Source organism: Oncorhynchus kisutch, linkage group LG12 (assembly GCF_002021735.2).
Source record: "Oncorhynchus kisutch isolate 150728-3 linkage group LG12, Okis_V2, whole genome shotgun sequence".
Classification (NCBI taxonomy): Eukaryota; Metazoa; Chordata; class Actinopteri; order Salmoniformes; family Salmonidae; genus Oncorhynchus; species Oncorhynchus kisutch.
This window is the reverse complement of record NC_034185.2, coordinates 38,340,966-38,362,714: the sequence shown is the minus strand read 5'-3', so window position 1 is coordinate 38,362,714 and position 21,749 is coordinate 38,340,966. Positions and strand designations below refer to the sequence as shown.

At 44.5% G+C, this 21,749-nt stretch overlaps 1 protein-coding gene across 3 annotated transcripts in view; it reads left to right on the top strand.

The window, feature by feature from the left end:
* Positions 1-1,537: 1,537 nt before the first annotated feature.
* LOC109900969 (1-phosphatidylinositol 4,5-bisphosphate phosphodiesterase beta-1) overlaps positions 1,538-21,749 on the top strand; it is a 245,935-nt gene continuing 225,723 nt past the window's right edge. For 2 of the 3 annotated variants that reach the window (XM_020496905.2, XM_031837515.1), the window contains exons 1-2: positions 1,539-2,071; positions 10,991-11,068. In XM_020496905.2, the coding sequence (XP_020352494.2) occupies positions 1,973-2,071; positions 10,991-11,068 (177 nt within the window). In that variant the 5' untranslated portion in view covers positions 1,539-1,972. Of the gene's footprint in view, positions 2,072-10,990; positions 11,069-21,749 lie in introns of all 3 variants that reach the window. The other variant, XR_004211942.1, reaches the window with a different exon arrangement.

The window sequence follows — 21,749 nt, the reverse complement described above, 5'->3', positions numbered from 1 at the left end:
GTTTTGATGCTACTTCAACATAGGAGCTAAAGCAGGACTACGTTATACATTCACTGTAATACTCCACATAAGGCTATGCTGGTTGCGTTGTGTTAATATCACAGCTACTGGCCTCTAGGTAGAGCCTTTCCAGTCGGGCTGGATGTCCTTAACCTCCTGCTGTAGAGCGTGGACTGACCAGTTGGTGACTGAAGAGCATACGGACTTGGCAAAATGTGGCTTGGCAGCTCCCAACATTCGCTAGACTATCATACTGCAGTATGGTATGCCCAGGGGGGTTGGAGTGTACTGTGCCATTCAGAGAAATGTTACCGCAGTGTTTTTGTGTTTGACATGTAGCCTGTACCACAGGAGAGCAACACGAGGTGTAGTACATGAGTGTAACGGTTCCGTTAACTACAGAAGCTGGGAGACGGGAAACAAGTACAGGGTGAGGATTTGATAATAAATAGACATGAAACTAAACAAGAACAGCTTCAGAACAAGAGAAACAAAGCAGCATCGATGCAGACACGGGAATGAAAGTGAGGAAGTGGCCGATATAGAGGAAGCAATCAATGACGTGATGAAGTCCAGGTGAGTCCGATGAAGCGCCGGTGCGCGTAACGACGCTGACAGGTGTTGCGTAATGATGAGCAGCCTGGAGACCTCGAGCGCCAGAGAGGGGGAGCGGGAACAGACGTGACAATGAGAACCTATTGCATTGGTCTTAAAAGAATTGCATCCACCCTTGACAATTTGATCTTCTAATAGGGTTTTCTCTTAAAAGTGAAATGCACACAGTAATTGGAGGCTTTCTCTGTATGGTTTCCGACCGCTCGCTATAGATGGTAGATTATTATAGTAGATCTGTGTTTGTAATAAGCTGAGTACACTGTAGTTTGCTTGTCTCGTCTGTAACGCTTCACAGCAGACATGACGTGAGGTTGTGGGTGATCCAAGTGACCTAACACACAACTGACTTCAAACCCATATTTGTTTGTCCCCCCATACGACTATTTTAAAAATAGCTCTTTGAAAGATGAACTGAAGCCACACGTCTCTCTTTGGGCTGCCATGTTGACACACACACGTCTGCGTTTGTGTGTATGTGGGGGGGGGGGCGCATGTGTCAGGATTAATCAATCATTAGTGACATGGGACAAGAAGCCTAACACTGCTTCCATTTCAGACAGCTGGTCTGTCCACTGACCACCAAGAGGAACATTACTGAAGCGGTTTGAATATTGTTACATCCCTTTCTGGACGTTTTAGGAAGTAACAGTGCTCTCGCTCTCTCTTTCTCTATGTGTGTGTGTGTGGTTTGTTTTTACTATCCTTGTGGGACCAGAAGTCCTCGATAGTAAAACAAGGAACCATTTTGGGACATTTCGCCGGGTCCCCACAAGGAAAAAGGCTTTTTAGGCTTAGGGGTTAGGTTTAGAGTTAGGAGTTAGGGTTAGTTTTAGGTTAGGGTTTTGGGGTTGGGGTTAAGGTTAGGTTACGGGTTAGGTTTAGGGTTAGGGAAAATAGGATTTTGAATGGGAATCAATTGTTTGGTCCCCACAAGGATAGTAGAAGTGTGTGCAGGCCTACTATCCACATTGCCTTGAGCGCAGGGAGGCGCTAGATCACATAGAGCCACGGAACTCGTTCCCCGCATTGACTGTTTTTAAATAGGAGTGCAGACACTCACTCATTCAAAGTCTCTACCCCCCCTCCCTCCCCCTCTTTCTGAAACTGCATCAGCCGTCATCAGCGGACTTCACCCAGTCCCTCAGCTGAGCCTGCTTTCTCGACCAACTCGCGTCAGGGAGCTTCAAAGCGGAGACCCGCAGCCCCATGCTGGAATGAGATACTGCCAACACTAGTGGAGCTTCCATCAGCCTATCGTTCCTCAGCAGAAGGGTCGTTTCGTTTAGGAAAGAAAAAGGAGAAAGCGACTTAAAACCGTTTATTTTATTTTTGTCGGTTGAGGAGAGTAGATGAGTCAATGGCCGGGGCTCAGCCAGGAGTTCATGCGCTGCAGCTCAAGCCGGTGTCCGTGAGCGAGAGCCTGAGAAAGGGCAGCAAATTCATGAAATGGGATGATGTAAGTCTTATTTGATTTTTTTTGGGGGGGGGGACTGGTTTATCACTGTCTATTATGTAGCCAATGTTTGGTGCACAGTTACCACTGCACTGAAACGGATGTCTTGTACATTTGCCACGGTGCAACAGTCTCCACTGCCTGCTTGAGGGAATATCGTTCCACCACTGTTCGACTTTTGGCTACAGAAAGCGCTACAGTTGTGGGTGACGACGTCAAACGCATTTCGAAATGTTGGTGTAAATGTCACGGTGAGCGTGCGCGTGTGTGCATGTGTGCACAAACCCGCTTTTTCAGATTGAGAATGAGAGGTCATTGCCTTGAATGCACTGTTTTACACAGAAACCCGACACAGTAGTATGCCATTTAATCACACTCGTTTTGACTTGTCCACATTCATCCATGTAAGGCTATAATACCATTGAACGCTAGCAACCTCTGAATGAGTGGTCTATTGGTATCATCAGTCACTCTCGCCAGCCTGGAACAGCAAAATGACCTTGATTAGAAAGTATTGCTCACCGCTGTCAAGCACTGCTCTGCTACAACATATCGTCTCTGGGTGAGATGAGCCTACAGGAGAAGGCTACTGCAAAGCACTTCCCATAGTCATTTCTAATAGGTAACGCTACAGCAACGTGTTTTATTTGAACACAGTGGTCATGTGGAAAGACCACGTTTTTTGTTGTTGTTTTGCCTTTAAAAAAAGAGAAGGTATTGTTACCTTTTATAGACAGCCTGTGCAGCTTTAAATAAATAACCTACACTTGTCTTAATAAGCAATTCATTAATAAGGACATTTTTGGTGGTTTGCGTTGGAAATGCCATGCACCTGCCACCTGTGTGTTGACTGCCAGCGGGAAGGCTGCCTGACGCAGAGCCGCGCAAATAAGCAGGAACATTGATTGCACAACGATGACAGTGTGTATGTATTCAGATATTTGGATAGGCATCAGACGCAGTCACTGTTGATAAACTCAACAAGTAGACTAGGCAAAATATGTGGGTGGGTCTACTTAAAAAAAATAATGTTTTACTCATATTTGTTTATAAATGTTATTAGGCTTTATGGTCATTGTGAGTCATACATAGCAATTAAACAAATTATCTCTCTTTCTCTCCTTTCTCTCTGTGTGGGGCGGTATGTTGTGGGAAGGGGTGTGAGGTGTGTGCGGTGCTAGCCAGGTTTTTTAGAGTGTGCCGATGAGGGTGGGGACTTCCGTGACCTCTCTCCACACCCCATAGCCTAAGGTCTTTCCTGACACACACACACAGAGCGCACTCTCACGGTTTTCACATGCACTCCTTCCTTCCTCCCTCCGTCCCCCCCTTTCCCTCGGTGGAAAGAGTGAAAAATGAAAGAGAGAGGGAGGGGAGGGAAGGAGAGAGAGATACATTCAGACGTGCATAAATCATTGAGCATGTTCTCAATCAAAACCTTTCCCCCTGGTGCAACTGCATGTCAGAAGAGGCGTGACACGGTAGTCATGGGAAACCGTGAACATACACGACGAAGGAAAGTGCAATATTGAGACGAGGTGGAGACCAAATCCTCTCAGCAGGGCGGAGATGGCATGGAGTGGCCAGAATACAGTCACTTTGATTCACTGCCTGAGACAAGTGTTGTAGAGCAAGGCGAGAGGGAGAAGGGGGGAGAGAGAGAGAGAGAGAGAGAGAGAGAGAGAGAGGGAGAGAAAATACAGAGAATGAGAGATGGGGAAAAGGGGGAGAGAGAAGAGGAGAAGAAGGAAAGCATTATTTCTCATACCGAATCCTTTCTGGGGGTTTGATAAATTGCCTCCATAGACTCTATCTGTCTGTACTGCTAACCACCCAGACAGTGTTAGAAAACCCAATCGAAACAATCAGAACACAACCCTTTTTGGCCCCATCCCCTTTTCTAGGCAATGGCTAATGGTACAACCCTTAAATCTTCATCAGCAGCAATGGGACGAAATACTACTGTGACGGGTGAATTCCCAAGGCCACAAAAGGCTGTCGCCACTCAGTCTGCCTGCTTCCCTCTGTCCCTTCACTCAAAGGAGAGCTGAGACAAAACCTGTTAACGATCACAATTACTCCGAAATGGGAAAAATTCCTTTAATTATGACAATTTCCTTCCCTAGTGTAAGATTTTGTCCAGAGCTAAATGAGAAAACCTTTTAGCTCTTAGCAGCCGATACTCTGAGATTGTGTGTGAATTCAGACCCAGGAGTAAGAGTCTCTAAGAATTCCATAATGACTCAATGTGTTTGTAGCTGTGGCCAGGGAGAGTGGGGACATCAATATAAATGCAAAAAATGAAACGTCACTGTCAACGGCCTTTATTTTCAGCAAACTTATCACGTGTAAATATTTTTATGAACATAACAAGATTCAACAACTGAGACATGAACTGAACAAGTTCCACAGACATGTGTAACATAAATTGAATAATGTGTCCCTAAACAGAGGGGGGTCAAAATCAAAAGTAGCAGTCAGTATCTGGTGTGGCCACCAGCTGCATTAAGTACTAAAGGGCATCTCCTACTCATGGACTGCACCAGATTTGCCAGTTCTTGCTGTGAGATGTTACCCCACTCCTCCACCAAGGCACCTGCAAGTTCCCTGACATTTCTGGGGGGAATGGCCCTAGCCCTCACCCTCCGATCCAACAGGTCCCAGACGTGCTCAATGGGATAGAGATCCGGGCTCTTCGCTGGCCATGGCAGAACACTGACATTCCTGTATTGCAGGAAATCACGCACAGAATGAGCAGTATGGCTGGTCGCATTGTCATACTGGAGGGTCATGTCAGGATGAGCCTGCAGGTAGGGTACCACATGAGGGAGGAATGTCTTCCCTGTAACGCACAGCGTTGAGATTGCCTGCAATGACAACAAGCTCAGTCCGATGATGCTGTGACACACCGCCCCAGACCATGACGGACCCTCCACGTCCAAATCGACCCCGCTCCAGAGTACAGGCCTCGGTGTAATGCTCATTCCTTCAACGATAAACGCGAATCCGACCATCACCCCTGGTGAGTCAATACCGTAACTCATCAGTTAATAGCACTTTTTGCCAGTCCTGTCTGGTCCAGCGACGTTGGGTTTGTGCCCATAGGCGACGTTGTTGGCGGTGATGTCTGGTGAGGACCTGCCTTACAACAGGCCTACAAGCCCTCAATCCAGCCTCTCCCAGCCTATTGCGGACAGTCTGAGCACTGATGGAGGGATTGGGCAGTTGTTGTTGCCATCCTGTACCTGTCCCGCTGGTGTGATCTTCAAATGTACCAATCCTGTGAAGGTATTGTTACACGTGGTCTGCCACTGCGAGGACGATCAGCTGTCTGTCCTGTCTCCCCGTAGCTCTGTCTTAGGCGTCTCAAAGTACAGACATTGCAATTTATTGCCCTGGCCACATCTGCAGTCCTCATGCCTCCTTGCAGCGTGCCTAAGGCACGTTCACGAAGATGAGCAGGGACCCTGGGCATTTTTCTTTTGGTGTTTTTCAGAGTCAGTAGAAAGGCCTCTTTAGTGTCCTAAGCTTTCATAACTGTGACCTTAATTGCCTACCGTCTGTAAGCTGTTTGTGTCTTAGCGACCGTTCCACAGGTGCATGTTCATTAATTGTTTATCATGGGAAACAGTGTTTAAACCCTTTCCAATGAAGATCTGTGAAGTTATTTGGATTTTTAACGAATTATCTTTAAAAGACAGGGTCCTGTTTCTTTTGCTGAGTTTATGAAATCGTAGTTTTCCAATCAAAGAAATGGCTTGAGTTGCACAAAATGGAACATAACGTTGCAGATAAAGTTTGGAACGACAATTATTTTTGTACAACATCTAAAGACGTTTTAGGGTGTTTTTGGAGCTTATGTTCATCATGTTTTATTTAGAGCCCAACCGATATGGGATTTTTACCAATATATCTGCTAATATATTATTTTTGTTGAGGTGGAATGAAAAACATATATAAAAAATAAAATAAATTGTGCTCTAAATTATGATTATTTAAAAAAAAAATTAAATGTATTTTTACCCCGTTTTCTCCCCAATTTCGTGGTATCTAATTGTTTAGTAGCTACTATCTTGTCTCATCGCTACAACTCCCGTACGGGCTCGGGAGAGACAAAGGTTGAAAGTCATGCGTCCTCCGATACACAACCCAACATTCCAGGTTGGATGCACAGCGCGCATCCAACCCGGAAGCCAGCCGCACCAATGTGTCGTGGGAAACACCGTGCACCTGGCAACCTTGGTTAGCGCGCACTGCGCCCGGCACGCCACAGGAGTCGCTGGTGCGCGATGGGACAAGAATATCCCTACCGGCCGGTCACGACAGAGCCTGGGCGCGAACCCAGGTCTCTGGTGGCACAGCTGGCGACCCCCGGGAGGCCCTTAAATTATGATTTCTTAACTGCATATTAAAATGAACATTATTTGAGAACTTTTTATTTGTGGTTTACATGATAACCAACAAAAAGCAACTATATCCTCTATAAATACGTAAGTAAATGCAAAACACTTGTTTAGTTTACCTTCTTAGGTACAAATATTTAGGTGAAAGGTTAATATCGGCCAATAATATGGGTCAACCAATGTATCGGTCGTGCTCTAGTTTTATTCACGCCCGGACACTGCAGAACTAGCATGAGGAAGTCTATCACTGGTTGGTGTAAGTTTCTCAAAACCAAGTGATATCTAGAGGTTGACCGATTAATCGGAATGGCTGATTAATTAGGGCCGATTTCAAGTTTTCATAACAATCGGTAATCTGCATTTTTGGACACCGATTGTGGCCGATTACATTGCACTCCACGAGGAGACTGTGTGGCAGGCTGACTACATGTTACACGAGTGCAGCAAGGAACCAAGGTAAGTTGCTAGCTAGCATTAAACCTATCTTATAAAAAACAATCAATCTCAACATAATCACTAGTTAACTACACATGGTTGATGATATTGCTAGTTTATCTAGCTTGTCCTGCGTTGCATATAATCGATGCGGTGCCTGTTAATTTCTCATCGAATCACAACCTACTTCGCCAAACGGGTGATGATTTAACAAGCACGTTCGCAAAAAAAGCACTATCGTTGCACCAATGTGTACCTAACCATAAACGTCAATGCCTTTCTTTAAAATCAATACACAAGTATATATTTTTAAACCTACATATTTAGTTAATATTGCCTGCTAACATGAATTTCTTTTAACTAAGGAAATTGTGTCACTTCTCTTGCGTTCCGTGCAAGCAGAGTCTGTGTATATGCAGCAGTTTGGTCCGCCTGTGTGAATACCATTTCTTCCTGACAAAGACCGTAATTAATTTGCCAGAATTGTACATAATTATGACATAACATTGAAGGTTGTGCAATGGAACAGCAATATTTAGACTTAGGGATGCCACCCGTTAGATAAAATACGGAACGGTTCCGTATTTCATTGAAAGAATAAATGTTTTGTTTTCGAAATTATAGGTCATTAATATGGTCAAATCCGGAAACTATGGCTCGTATTTCTGTGTGTTATTACGTTATAATTAAGTCTATGATTTGATATTTGGTAGAGCAGTCTGACTGAGTGGTGGTAGGCAGCAGCAGGCATGTAAGCATTCATTGAAACAGCACTTTCGTGCATTTGCCAGCAGCTCTTCGCAATGCTTCAAGTGAGCTGTTTATGACTTGACTTCAAGCCTATCAACCCCCGAGATTAGGCTGGTGTAACCGATGTAAAATGGCTAGCTAGTTAGCGGGGTGTGCGCTAATAGCGTTTCAATCGGTGACGTCACTCGCTCTGAGACCTTGAAGTACTTGTTCCCCTTGCTCTGCAAGGGCCGCGGCTTTTGTGGAGCGATGGGTAACGATGCTTCGAGGGTGGCTGTTGTCGATGTGTCCCTGGTTCAAGCCCAGGTAGGGGCGAGGAGAGGGACGGAAGCTATACTGTTACACTGGCAATACTATAGTGCCTATAAGAACATCCAATAGTCAAAGGTATATGAAATACAAATGGCAGAGAGCGAAATAGTCCTATAATTCCTATAATAACTACAACCTTAAACCTATCACCTGGGAATATTGAAGACTCATGTTAAAAGGAACCACCAGCTTTCATATCTTCTGAGCAAGGAACTTAAACGTTAGCTTTTTTTATATGGCATATTACACTTTTACTTTCTTCTCAACACTTTGTTTTTGCATTATTTAAACCAATGTTTCATTATTTATTTGAGACTAAATAGATTTTATTGATGTATTATATTACGTATTATGTATTATATTAAGTTAAAATAACTGTTCATTCAGCATTGTTGTAATTGTCATTATTACAAATATATATATATAAAAATTGGCCGATTAATCGGTATCTGCCCTTTTTTGTCCTCCAATAATCGGTATCGGTATCGGCGGTGAAAAATCATAATCGGTCGACCTCTAGTGATATCGCCCAAAAAGTGTATGTATATATAAAAGTGTATATAAAATATCCCATTTACATCAAAAATAGAGATTTGGTTGAAAAAATATATGTACTGGACCACATCGTTACTCAGATTGTCACTGGTGACCAGCCATCTTTAGATCTCTCAGTCTGATATACAACATCATCCATGAAATCCTCTGTGTAGTTTAGGACTAAAAGTTGCAACATTCTGCTGAAGACAAACACTTAGCCATGCCCAGACTTAATTTGTGTAATTTTTGTCATCGTAATACCAGTACTCGATATAGTGCATCTTTCATCTGATTTGTTATGAGTCATGGCATGCTTTTCATGTGTGTAAGTTGACCATTTGTGATTTTCTTTTCTTTCTTTCTGTTCTTTCTTTCCTTCTTTCCTTCTCGCTCTCTCTCTCTCACACTCCTTCTCTGTCTATATGGAATAGAGTGTGATTGATACGATTGCAATCAATTCTGTTTAGAGCGGTCAGCGGGTACATCAGGTAACACCAGTTCAGGTTACCCTGTTACAGGTGACCAGAACCCAATGATGATCTCTCACCCGCCAACCCTCTGTTTCCAGTAAGACAGCTATAGGCCGTAAGAAATCTTCTAAATACTAGACCTCTTGGGCCAGTTTCCCAGATCCAGGCTAAACCTACTCCTGGACTAAAAAGGGATTCGCCATTGAATATGCTTTTCAGTCCAGGACTAGTAACTGACCCCCTAGTGACTAAGACAGTCCTTATTTAAAATCACAAGGGAGAAAAAATATAAACATGTTTCATGAGCTGGAATAAATGATCGCAGAAATGTTCCATATGCGCAAAAAGCTTATTTATCTCAAATAGTTTTTTTTGTGCACAAATTGGTTTACATCCCTGTTTAGTGAGTATTTCTCCTTACCAAGATAATCCATCCACCTGACAGGTGTGGCATATCAAGAAGCTGATTAAGCAGCATCGTCATCACACAGGTGAATTTCTGCAAACGGTCAGAAACGGTCTCAGGGCAGCTCATCTGTGCGCTCGTTGACCTTACCAGGGTCTTGACCTGACTGCAGTTCGGCGTTGTAATCAACTTCAGTGGGCAAATGCTCACCTTCGATGGCCACAGGCACGCTGGAGAAGTGTGCACTTCACGGATGAATCCCGATTTCAACTGTACCGGGCAGATGGCCGAGCGGTTTTCTGATGAGCCCCATGGTGGCAGTGAGGTTATGGTATGGGGAGGCGTAAGCTACGGACAACGAACACAATTGCATTTTATCGATGGCAATTTGAATAAGACAGAGATATCATGACGAGATCCTGAGGCCCATTATTGTGCCATTCATCCGCCGCCATCACCTCATACTCACCAGACATGTCACCCATTGAGCATGTTTGGGATGCTCTGGATCAACGTGTACGACAGTGTGTTCCAGTTCCCGCCAATATCCAGCAACTTTGGACAGCCATTGAAGAGGACAGGGACAACATTCCACATGGCCACAATCAACAGCCTGATCAACTCTATGCGATGGAAATGTGTCTCTCTGCATGAGGCAAATGGTGGTCACACCAGATACTGACTGGTCTTCTAATCCACTTCACTTTTTTTAAGGGAGCTTTGACCAACAGATGCATATCTGTATTCCCAGTCATGGTGAATCCATAGATTAGGGCCTGTTTTGACTGATTTCCTTATATGAACTGAAACTCAGTAAAATCTTTGAAATTGTTGCATGTTGCGTTTCCATTTTTCTTCAGTGTATGCAATCTGACCCCTCACATGATGTCATAGCACGCATACAACCTTCAACATAGTGAACAGCATACAGTAGTGGACCTATACCATTTTAAAAGGGTGGCTGTGGACTCTGGTCAAAAGTAGTGTACTATACAGGGAATAGGGTGCCATTTGGGAAGCTAACTTTGTCTTAGACACTTTTTTTCAGAATCTATTATGTCTGATTCTCTGATGCAGCATGGGCGATATCTTGGAATCCTTTTGAAGAGTCCCAGCTTCACAGTGTGTCCAATTGTACTGTATGTATTCCTGTATGATTCATCAGGCCTAGGACAGGAAGACAACCAGTCAGTGTGTTCAGCTGAGTGCTGTGCTGGGCTGGCAACTATAGACAGAAACGCCACGGCTTTTTATAGAAGCAGCCAACAGTATCTGCCTTTGCTACGTTGTGTAAAGACGGCCCTGGGCTGGGACTGTTACTGTGTGTGTGTGTGTGTGTGGTGACATAATGCCTTGGTGTTGTCCTTTTGTAGGATGGTGTCTGAAAGACAATAGCATACGCGGCAGGTTTCTTCTGTTTCAATACACACACGCGGCAGCTCTCTCCTGTTTCAATCAAAGCCCGCTGTTTTAAGCACAGCGGAACGGAAGCAGCTCTCTGTCGCATTCAATCACGCAACAAAATGATACACACACTTTAACAACATGTGCTCTGTTCAGCACACACATTTCTAGCTCTCACAAATGGAATGCTTTCCTCTCTCAACAGGACTCCACTACGGTGACCCCTGTGACCTTACGAGTCGACCCCCAGGGCTACTTCCTGTACTGGACTGACCAGAACAAGGTAAGAACAAAGATATTACACAGAAGAAGATAATAACAAAGGCATTTCACAGATTGAAGATAATTTTGGTAACATCCCATTTCCTTTTCAGAGTCGAGAGAACTTTGGTTGAACCAGGAAACAGTTGTTTATTTGTAAAGGTAGACATGTCAGAGATACTCTTCATTTAGATGGAAGTGCCTTTAGAAGGAATTGGGTTGTCCATAGATAATGTTTCTCTATGAAACTGTAGACGCAGCATTCCAGCACCACTCCTAAAATACTACCCTAAGCAGGCGAGGCAGGACATACTCACAGATCAGTGGTCAATGTCCTGCTCAGGGTGGGTTTTGTTGGGGTAGAACTGGAGTTGACAGCTACTCCCTGTCCCCACTTCCCCTCATAATCAACAACAACAACAACAACACACAAGTCACGAGCAGTATATTGTTTGAGTGGCTCTTGGCAGTCGATGCTAGGCTCATACTAGCTTTACCTTCTTACTGCAATCCTATGTGGGAGGTGATCTGAGCTGAATCAGTGACATTTGCACAGGCAGCTATCCCTAGAAACCACCAGGGTCACGTCTGTCCTTACTATAAGAACCAGTCAGAGGAGAGGGGAAAATATATAGCCACTATCCCCTAAGAGCGGAGGCTATTAGTAAAGAGAGCAGGAAAAGACCAGAGGTGTGTTGGGGGTATAGAGGTGGCGTCTCAGTCAGCAGTCCTGTCCCTGCCCCGGTCTGGTGGTATAGTGAAATAACGCCATCTGTTTCAACACAAAATCAATGGCTCTAACTGTGACTGGCTCTACTGAGGCACACGCGCATACGCGCGCGCACACACACACACACACACACACACACACACACACACACCTCCAGACACGTAGATAATATAAAGCCAGCAAGTCATCACTTCTGCCCTCTGCAGTATATAAATACAGACAGCTTGCTACTGGCCCTGATTTTTACTTACCACATAATTACCTCTGGTTCTAAGTACATTAATGTACCCCTACAATTTGTACCTTAAAAGAGCCAATAGTGTACCTTAGGGGACAAGATAGTAAAGGTACAAATGCGTACCTTTGGAAAAGGTACACATTTGCCTTTTTAGGGTATCACCATAGGGACAAAGCAGCTTGTTCTTTTTAAGTGGCAAAAATGTAGCTCTAAAAGGTTTTTGGCTGTTGTTCAACACTGCAGGGTGTAATGCCTTATTTGCATATTTCCCAGGGTGCCTTTCAAGTGAATTTTAGTTACCAGTACCACCCATGACTGTGTTTTGCTAAAGACAGAGTCATGGTTGTTGCATTCAAAGGCCTTCAGGCCTATAACCTTCACATAGTAAGTGCCTAAGTGAATATTTTATATTTGAAATCAAACTCTTTATGACAATATATGACATACTGTAGGTCATAAGGCCATACTTTGACAACCTAGTTTTACCCCAACACAATGGTCTGAAACTGCTGGGTTGCAGGCAACATCAGGCAAGTCACGTTATGCTGGCTTTCAAAGTGATATGAAATTCCTATTGGAATCCAGACAGATTTAGGATTTCCAAACATGTTCAATGAGCATGAAAAAACACACATTGAATTTTTGTTTTTATCAACCTGCAATAGGACATACTGGGAAATATGATAGTGATGGGTGTGGTTTTTGAGAGTATGTGATGACTGTACCTTAATATTCAAAATATTGTGATTTTATTTTTTACCATTATACTAGATTATCTGCATGTACCGTGTGAGATTATATGTGTACCTCTGAAGGTAAATATTTTTGTATCCCCGGCAACAATACTGTACCCTAACCGTACCATTTTTTTCTGAGAGTGTACTATCAACAAACTATATTTCTCCCTAACACAGAGCATCTCCCTGTAGGAACACAGAGGTGTGTGTCTGGAAGAGAATGTGTATTTGTACAGTATGTGTGTGTACATGCCTGCACATCCTGTATACGCAGTGTTAACGTACTGTTACAATGTGTATTCGTGAAGGATGGATTGGGGGGGTGGGATCGGTACAGTAGAGTATTGGGACGCAATATCATTTTGATTATCGATTCTACAGATTTTTTTTATTCAAATCTGCATTTCTCCTCATATACTTTGGCCTCAATCTTCTTTATAAAAGGCGAGGCAACATGTTTTCAGCTCTTTTATTTCCCGGACTGATCAAAACCTGTGTTTATTATGGCTCCCTCTTGTCCCTCTACAGCAGACAGACAGTATAGTGAAATGTGTCTGGAACAGCGAATCGCAGTACAATAGCTGTGTCGAATTGCAATCGTGATGCATATAGTATCGTAACACATATTGTATAGACACTTAAGTACGGGGGTAGTATCTGATGTGAGGTCCATGCCTTGGTTTTGAAGGTGTGTGCTTTATGTGTTTTCTTTTGCGTACCGTGATAAACGTACTGTTACCCACGTCCTTACACATGTGCACTGTCCTGTCCACTGTGTGTGTGTGTGTGTGTGTGCGCGTGCGTGCAACATCCTGGTGGCCTGCAGAGCTGGAGCATTCCTTACATTCCTCAGGAGAAGAGAAGCAGTGGACAGATCGTGCCTCTATAGCTGTTACACACACACACACACACACACACACATATACAGCTTATTGTAGTATTTACTCAGCCGACCATGTGTGTGGGGGAGCGTGCGTGCATGCGTGCATACATTTTTTATAAAAGCCTGTCTCACGAGCACAGTCACGATTGCCTCTATTTGTATCCCTTAGATTAAGTCTTACAGGGAGACTGCCAGGCAGTTTAGTTTAAAGGGGATTACGTACTTTTGTTCAGTGGTGGTAGTTATCCAGGTGTTTGTATGTGGTTGAGTGGGATCAAGACATCTGGCCGGGAACTATTCAATGCCATGTTTCAGTGCAAAACCGAAGAACGTGCCCAAATCCTCAAACCGCTCAGTGAGAGAGATCCTGGCACTGAGTCGTGGCACTGTGTGCCTGCTGTGTGCGTGCTGTGTGCGTGCGTGTGTTTGTGCATGTGCGTGTTTGTGAATGAGTCCAGCATCCCGGCATCTGTGTCTCTCTGCCATGTTGTATTCTTAAACAGACCGCCGGTATGTAAACTCACGCGGTCATAATACTGAGATGTTAGTGTGTGTGTCTCCAAGTCCATTTGTCTCTTGTTTTATGTCCCCGTGTGTACTCCCTCAACCCGACCAGACCTAATCCGCACCCCTCGGAATCACGTACATGCACAAATGTGCACACACACACACACACACAAAAAAAACCCACCAGGCCAAAAGTTCAGTCATCGCTCATCACCGATATTGTCTTAACAGAGGATTAACATGACACACACCTCTGTACGCTACGGCCAATGTTGTTGGCTAGTTTACATATCCCTGTCGTTCCATAGGCAGTGTCATGGCAACAAGAGAACAGCCTATCTCAGTCACTATCAGCGCACAAAACATTTGGCTATAAATTTTACATATGGTGTGTGACACGCCCGCATACACACACACACACACACACACACACATTCCTTCACTGCCCAACAAGCAACAGGTGCATCTGTGAAGGGTATAAATAAAGTATTCTCCCATTGGTGGAGAGCGCTTCTCAGGAAAGCGTTGCGTAATCTGGAGTGTTTGATGGACCTCACCAAATGAACAGCCATTTGGTCTAGTTGCCATGGTAGCCTTGAAATGCCAGGTGCAGTCGTCTCTTATTCCGTCTTCAGATTTTCAATGAGTTGCTTTTGTTATCGATCTCATCTGATGTTTGCGCTCCATTCAGGTTATTGGAGCTGCGTGTGTCCGTGCGTATTGTGCATGCATGTGTGTTTGTGCATGTGCGTGTGCGTGCGTGTGTTGTGAAGGAGGGTCAGGTCAGGGAGAAGGGTGGAAGGTTTCTCTAGGGACACTCCAGTTTCAGATCCCAGCCTCTCTCACTAAATGGCATGTCTCTCAGTTACAGTTGGTGGTGAGGCAAAGATCGTTTTGTGCATAGTATAGTTGCGCTACACAGATTTGAATAGAGTATTACAGAATTGAATAGAATAAGAGATGTGTAAATGAATTACCCTTCAGCGTATTGTAATATTTGCAGCTGTGCTCATCTACAGCCTGGGAAGGCAGCTAATCTCTGCAAGAGTAGCCTTTTTGACTTGAAATAAGTGTTGTTGTTGATATAGTCTGGATAGGGTAATTCTAGTTACCCTAGTGCTACCCGTCTACCTAGCTTCCTACTCTATCATTGCTTTGAACTGCTGAATGCTCAGTACTTGTGGCTGTGAAGTGTTGGAACATTGACTTGGACTGGTTTCAGGTCCATTTGTGACTGATAATTGGTGGCTTTGTCCATTGGAGGGGGTAGTTTTCTTCACCTCTGCTAGGCAATCAGCCTTTTATTTTTTCATGTTTTGGATCTCAAAATTACAAATTCTTAATAGAAAAGAACAAATAAATTGGGCGTTCCAAGTCCACAACAATGCTTAAACCACATCAAGAGACCACTTTTGAGGTCTTTGAAAAACTTGAGGAATGTAGATTTTTGGGTGTAGTTACCCTTCAATTCCAGTGGATCTTACCAGAATATTTTTTATTAGCATCATCACTAACGGCTACACAAAGTGTTAGACGCGCACACTGCGCATACACAGATAGGGAGAATTCTCTTTGCCTCTTCAGAAATTTGGAGGAAATACGAATCACTGGTGCAGTCTGTTCATGTCTTATGATAAACTTGGGAACATTTATTTATTTGGTTCCCTACTAAGTTCAATAAATGTTACGATATTGTTGAATTCCATTTTAATGTCTGGATTCCGTGATCCCGTCCGCGTTCTCCGCATTGCGGATTTTATAGGGCCCTACAATTAGTGTTAGTACTTTAGTCTCTCCCAGTTTTTCAGCGGTTACAGTAAGCGGCAGTCTTGTCAGATGGTGGTGTTGTCTCCCAAAACGAAGACTGTCGCCAAAACAAAGACATTCTGCAGAATTGTTCTGCGATGTTACTCGAGGAAGGAAAGAGAGGAAGGCTGCACACCACTCTCTTACTTGGCTATGTTACCTCGTTATTTTCAGATGATCTAATTTTGCTCTTTTGTAGCTTTGTCAAGTATGTGTGTGATTTCCATGCCTGCTTACTCCTGTCACTATAGGTTTTACAGATGCGCCCCACCCCGTGGTTTCAACCCTTCTAATCTAGTGTACCCAGCACGCACAACCCATGTGGACATCCTAGTCTTTGGCAGCCTTTGAAACTGCCAATCTGTGGTCAGTCCCTTCACTTTTTGGCCCTGACAGAGACATGGATTACCCCAGAGAACACTGCTACTCCGGCTGCTCTCTCGTTATCTGACTATGTGTTCTCTCATAGACCAAGAGCATCTGGTCATCATGGTGGTGGCACAGGGCTACTAATTTCTCCTAAATTGAGATTCTCTTTTCCTCCTCTCTCACCTGTCCATCTCCTCATGTCACTTGTCCAATCTAGCTTAACATTGTTGTCATCTATCACCCACTAGGTCCTCTTTGAGAATTCCTCAATGAGATTGACACCTTGATAAGCTACTTCCAGACGATGGCTCACAGCTCATCATACAGGGCGACTTCAACCTACAAAACGCCTGAATTCTACACATTTCTTTCCACAAATGTCTTTCCCCTCCTTGCCTCTTTTGACCTCACCCTTTCCCAGTCCCCTCCCCTTCCCCCTCACAAGGCAGGCAATATGCTTAACCTCATCTTACTGCAATCCCCTCCAGATCTCTGATCACTACTTTTTAAATGTTCTCTCCATCTCTCCTCCAACCCTACCCACTCAGCCCCTACCCAGATGTACATGTGCCATCACAATTGTTGCTCTTTCTCTTCAATAAAATGTATTTATAAAGCCCCTCTTACATCAGCTGATGTCACAAAGTGCTGGACAGAAACCCAGCCTAAAACCCCAAACAGCAAGCAATGCAGGTGTAGAAACAATGTGGCTAGGAAAAACTCCCTAGAAAGGCCAGAACCTAGGAAGAAACCAGGCTATGAGGGGTGGCCAGTCCTCTTCTGGCTGTGCCAGGTGGCACCCCAATGGTTGAACTAGCTTCCCCCTGAAGCTAGGACAGCAGAGTCCCTGACCATCTTCCAAAAACATCTGAAACCCTACATTAATTAAGACATCTCAGTCTTATAACCCCCCCCCTCCCCCAAAAAAGTAACCTTGCACTTGCCCTTTCCTACCAACACTGACTTAGCTGATAACTTCTGCATTGAGAAAAATGTTACTTACGACTGTGATCTTAAGATGAATGCAATACGTCGCTCTGGATAAGAGTGCCAGCCTAATGACTAAAATGTCAATGTAATAGTTGTGGTTGGTCGTTCAGTAGTAATAACATAGGTTTTAATTTTAGTATCATAGTAATGGACTTTAAGCAATAATATATCCACATGTTGAATCTCCCACACACACCATGTCTTGCCTCCATCGTAACAGAGTCCCCAGACGGTGCAATTCTGTTGGATTCCTTGGCTGGAGCTGCTCCTTTCCTCAGCACTGTGGGACAGAGACGGACGTCAATCTACAGCCAATACACCCACAGAAAACGTATAGACAAGAGAGAGGGAGAGATATGGGTAGGGGGGGTACTGGTGGAGGGAGAGAGAGAGGGATGGCAAGTTGGTGGAGGACGATGGAGAGAGAGGCAGGCAGACCGAGAGCTCGAGGGAGAGATACAGAGAGAGGGTTGAAGAGTACACTAGAGAGAAAGAGAGAGAGAGAGAGGGGTGAGGCGGGAGAAAACCTGGAGAGCTGGCCAGTAAATTTAGGACGGTTGGTTATGGGAGCCAAAGAGAGGAATTGATGAGTTTGCTTTCCTGGAAACAATCTCCCTGGTTCTTTCTATCATGTCAGCCATAGCATGGTGTCTTGCCATTTGTCTAATGAGACTATTTCACGGGACATTATCATTTTCAGACATGATTGAGTGTGACAGTTTATTTTGATAGCTTTTTTGGGGATTGCGGACATTCTCCTGCTGTATAATTACTGTGATTATCTGTCGTTGTTAGCCGAGCGACTCGCTGTTGTTTCCCTCCACGCCGTCTGCCTTGTGTTCAGCCAGTTGGCCGTAACACTGTGTGTGTGTGTGTGTGTGGGTAGGACTGGATGACTCATAGACTTCATAACCATGACACAGAAATCGATGCCAGTGTAGGCATGCAGAGAGGACTGTCATCGTCCCTCAGAGAACAAGGACAGGGAGATATTGATATGATGTCTTGACATCGCAATGATTTATCCGTTTTCAGGGCTGGACCGAAACAGGTCTCATCTAAGTCCCAGAGGCTCTCCACTCTCCACGGCTCTGACATTTGAATCAATCAGTCATTTGGAAACAGCGCCGTCCATAATGAGATGTGTCACCGACTTTCTCTACTGTACTTTCACAATAGGACGTGTCGTTGAGTGTCTCTCTTGGTATTTCTTCTATGGGATTGCCTGCAGGTGATCTTGCAGGTGACCGTTTGAGAAATGGACACTGGCAGTCTCTCCTTGGTTTAAATGCCCGGCCCTCTCCTGTTCTGGTGCCTCCACACTCGTTTGTATTTTCTAACAGGCTTAAGATGGAAAAGGGTCAAATCAATGAAAAAAGTGAAAGTGGAAAATGATGACCTGCCAGACATGCCTGTATGGTAGACTGAGAACTTAGAACATGTATCTTTTGTTCCCGCGTCTAGCCAGGCTTCCTCTGATGAAGGTGACACGCTTTCTGAGCATCAACAGTGAAAGAGGGATGAAAAGATTCAAAACGCTGCCAGACTCTGATGGATTTACGGCGGTTGTATGACTAGAATCTATCCGTTGCCTTTCTTGAGGAGGGGAGCAACTCTGGCCAAAATTATATATATACTTTTGTTTGGGTTAGCCCTGTTGGCCCTGCTCCTCTTTGTGAATTCTGATTAGTATTGCTTATTTTCCACTGCTACAGGCTACGTTGCACGCACACACACACACACACACACACACACACACACACACACACACACACACACACACACACACACACACACACACACACACAGTGGCACTGACCTCTGTTCATTTCCTCTCTAAGCTGTTGTACCTCATTCAGAAAAAGTCAAACCGTCAGAGAGAAGGGATGCTCCCTACACTCAGAAACACAAATGTGACAAAGCAAACTTCACTTCCAGCCAGTCTCTCTCTCATCACACGTCCCGCGTCCTTGTTTGAACTCACATGTAACAAAAGCCAATGGCTGCTCTATTATACAGCTCTGAACGTGGAACCAGGCAGAGGTAGTTTCATAGTATATATATATGAGGTGGGACAGTAGAGAGTATGATGAGGCTTATCCTTCTCTCCGAGGTGACGTTATTTATAACGTTTATGTTGGCCTATTTCTGCGTGCGCCCATTATTCAAAACCCTCCCCGACACCGCTCATTCAAATCACCTGACACGGTTCACACACAGAGAATACGGCACACCAATTTGAATAACTGCTACAGCGTGCTCCCTCGGGATGTCGGTGGAAGAAAGCAAAGGGAAAGGCCCAACAGCAGGGACAAAAGACGCACTCTACACACCAACGTCATATTATACACACCACACCTGTTTGCACTGTACAACGTATGTGTTTCCACAAATTCCAAGGTGTGACAGAACATCTCCCCACATCTCTGGTTGTGTTGTTTACCTTTCATTGTGGAGAAGCTTTGAGTGAGCGAACAGTGCACACAGAGTACTGCGTGTGTGAAGTATGTATGGTATTGTTTGCCTGCGCTGGAGGCTCTGTTCAATCAAAATGTGATGTGGACTAGAGCACTCTACAGATGGCTGACGGTGGAACAGACAGAACAGTCTTTATCGCCACAGAACAGAACACACCAGACCACAGCTCTCTCTCTCTCTCTCTCTCTCTTTCTCTCTGTCTTGTCCACTCCTGTCTCCTGCTCTCTCCTTCTATCTCTCTCCTATTCTCTCGCTCTGGTTTTATCTCTGTCTGACTCGGACACATGCACAGGTTCTTTATCCCGCCTTCGCAGCTCTTCCCTGAGTTAGATATCATGCGTTGTTTTCCACAGTGATAATGAGATATTGTGAAAACCATTGATTAGAATATGTGATTTGTTTGTTCGCATATTCAACGGACAGCCAGCGAGATGTTAGTTTTGTTTGAATATTTGACAGTGAGATAATATGATAACGGCTATTAAAAACTATGATCCAGCAAGTGATTTGTTTGTTCAAACTGCACCAAGAAATATTGCCAAGTAGATTCTTGTTTCATCAAAGTGTCCTCGTTGTTCCCCGTGCAGTTAAGTTATTAATGTGCTTGAGGTCTGGCTGTCAACCGTCTGTACGGAGTGAATAGAGCATGCGAATAGAAGAGTGGTGCGGCCAGCCACGGTCCTTTAAGTGCATTTCCAACAACCAGCGGGAATATCACAGTATGGAGTACACACCACTTGTCCCACAAAGCGGCTAGTGCCTTCACACACACACACACACACACACAAGGGTGACAGCAGCCAGTGACCATAGCAACGAAATTTAACAAACATTATAGACGAGCAAAAAAATAATTGCTGAAACAGATCATTAGAAAACATTGATTTTGGGCCTCCCGGGTGGCACAGTGGTCTAGGGCTGTGGTCAGTTGCTGTGCCACCAGAGACTCTGGGTTCGCTAGGCCAACGTACAATTGGCCTAGCGTCGTCCGGGTTAGGGAGGGCTTGGCCGGTAGGGATGTCCTTCTCTCATCGCGCACCAGCGACTCCTGTGGCGGCCCGGGCGCAGTGCGCGCTAAACAGGTCGCCAGGTGCACGGTGTTTCCTCCGACACATTGGCGTGGCTGGCTTCCGGGTTGGATGCACGCTGTGTTAAGAAGCAGTGCGGGCTTGGTTGGGTTGTGTTTTGGAGGACACACGGCTTTCGACCTTCGTCTCTCCCGAGCCCGTAGTTGTAGCGATGAGACAAGATAGTAACTACTTGACACAATTGGCCAAGGTCGTCAGGTGAACGGTGTTTCCTCCGACCCATTGTTGCGGCTGACTTCCAAGTTAAGCGAGTGAGTGTTAAGAAGCACGGCTTGGCGGGTCATGTTTTGGAGGACGCATGACTCGACCTTCGCCCATTGGGGAGTTGCAGCGATGAGACAAGATCGTAATCACCAAAATAAAATGTATAAAATAATAATAATAATAGAATCCAGTCCAGGATTCATTGAAAATGAATGGGCCACCCTGTCTGCCGGGTGCTGTCTGTCAGAGAATTTACTGTCTGATTTTCATGTCAGGCCATGACGACCAAGCTTACTATTGGTAAAATATAGCTGCTCTCGCTTCCTTGTATATATAGCATATACAGTTGAAGTTGGAAGTTTACATACACCTTAGCCAAATACATTTGAACTCAGTTTTTCACAATTCCTGACATTTAATCATAGTAAATATTTCTTGTCTTAGGTCAGTTAGGATCACCACTTTATTTTAAGAATGTAAAATGTCAGAATAATAGGAGAGAGAATGATTTATTTCAGCTTTTATTTCTTTCATCACACTCCCAGTGGGTCAGAAATGTGCATACACTCAATTAGTATTTGGTAGCATTGCCTTTAAATTGTTGAACTTCGGTGAAACATGTCGGTTAGCCTTCCACAAGCTTCCCACAATAAGTTGGGTGAATTCCTCCTGA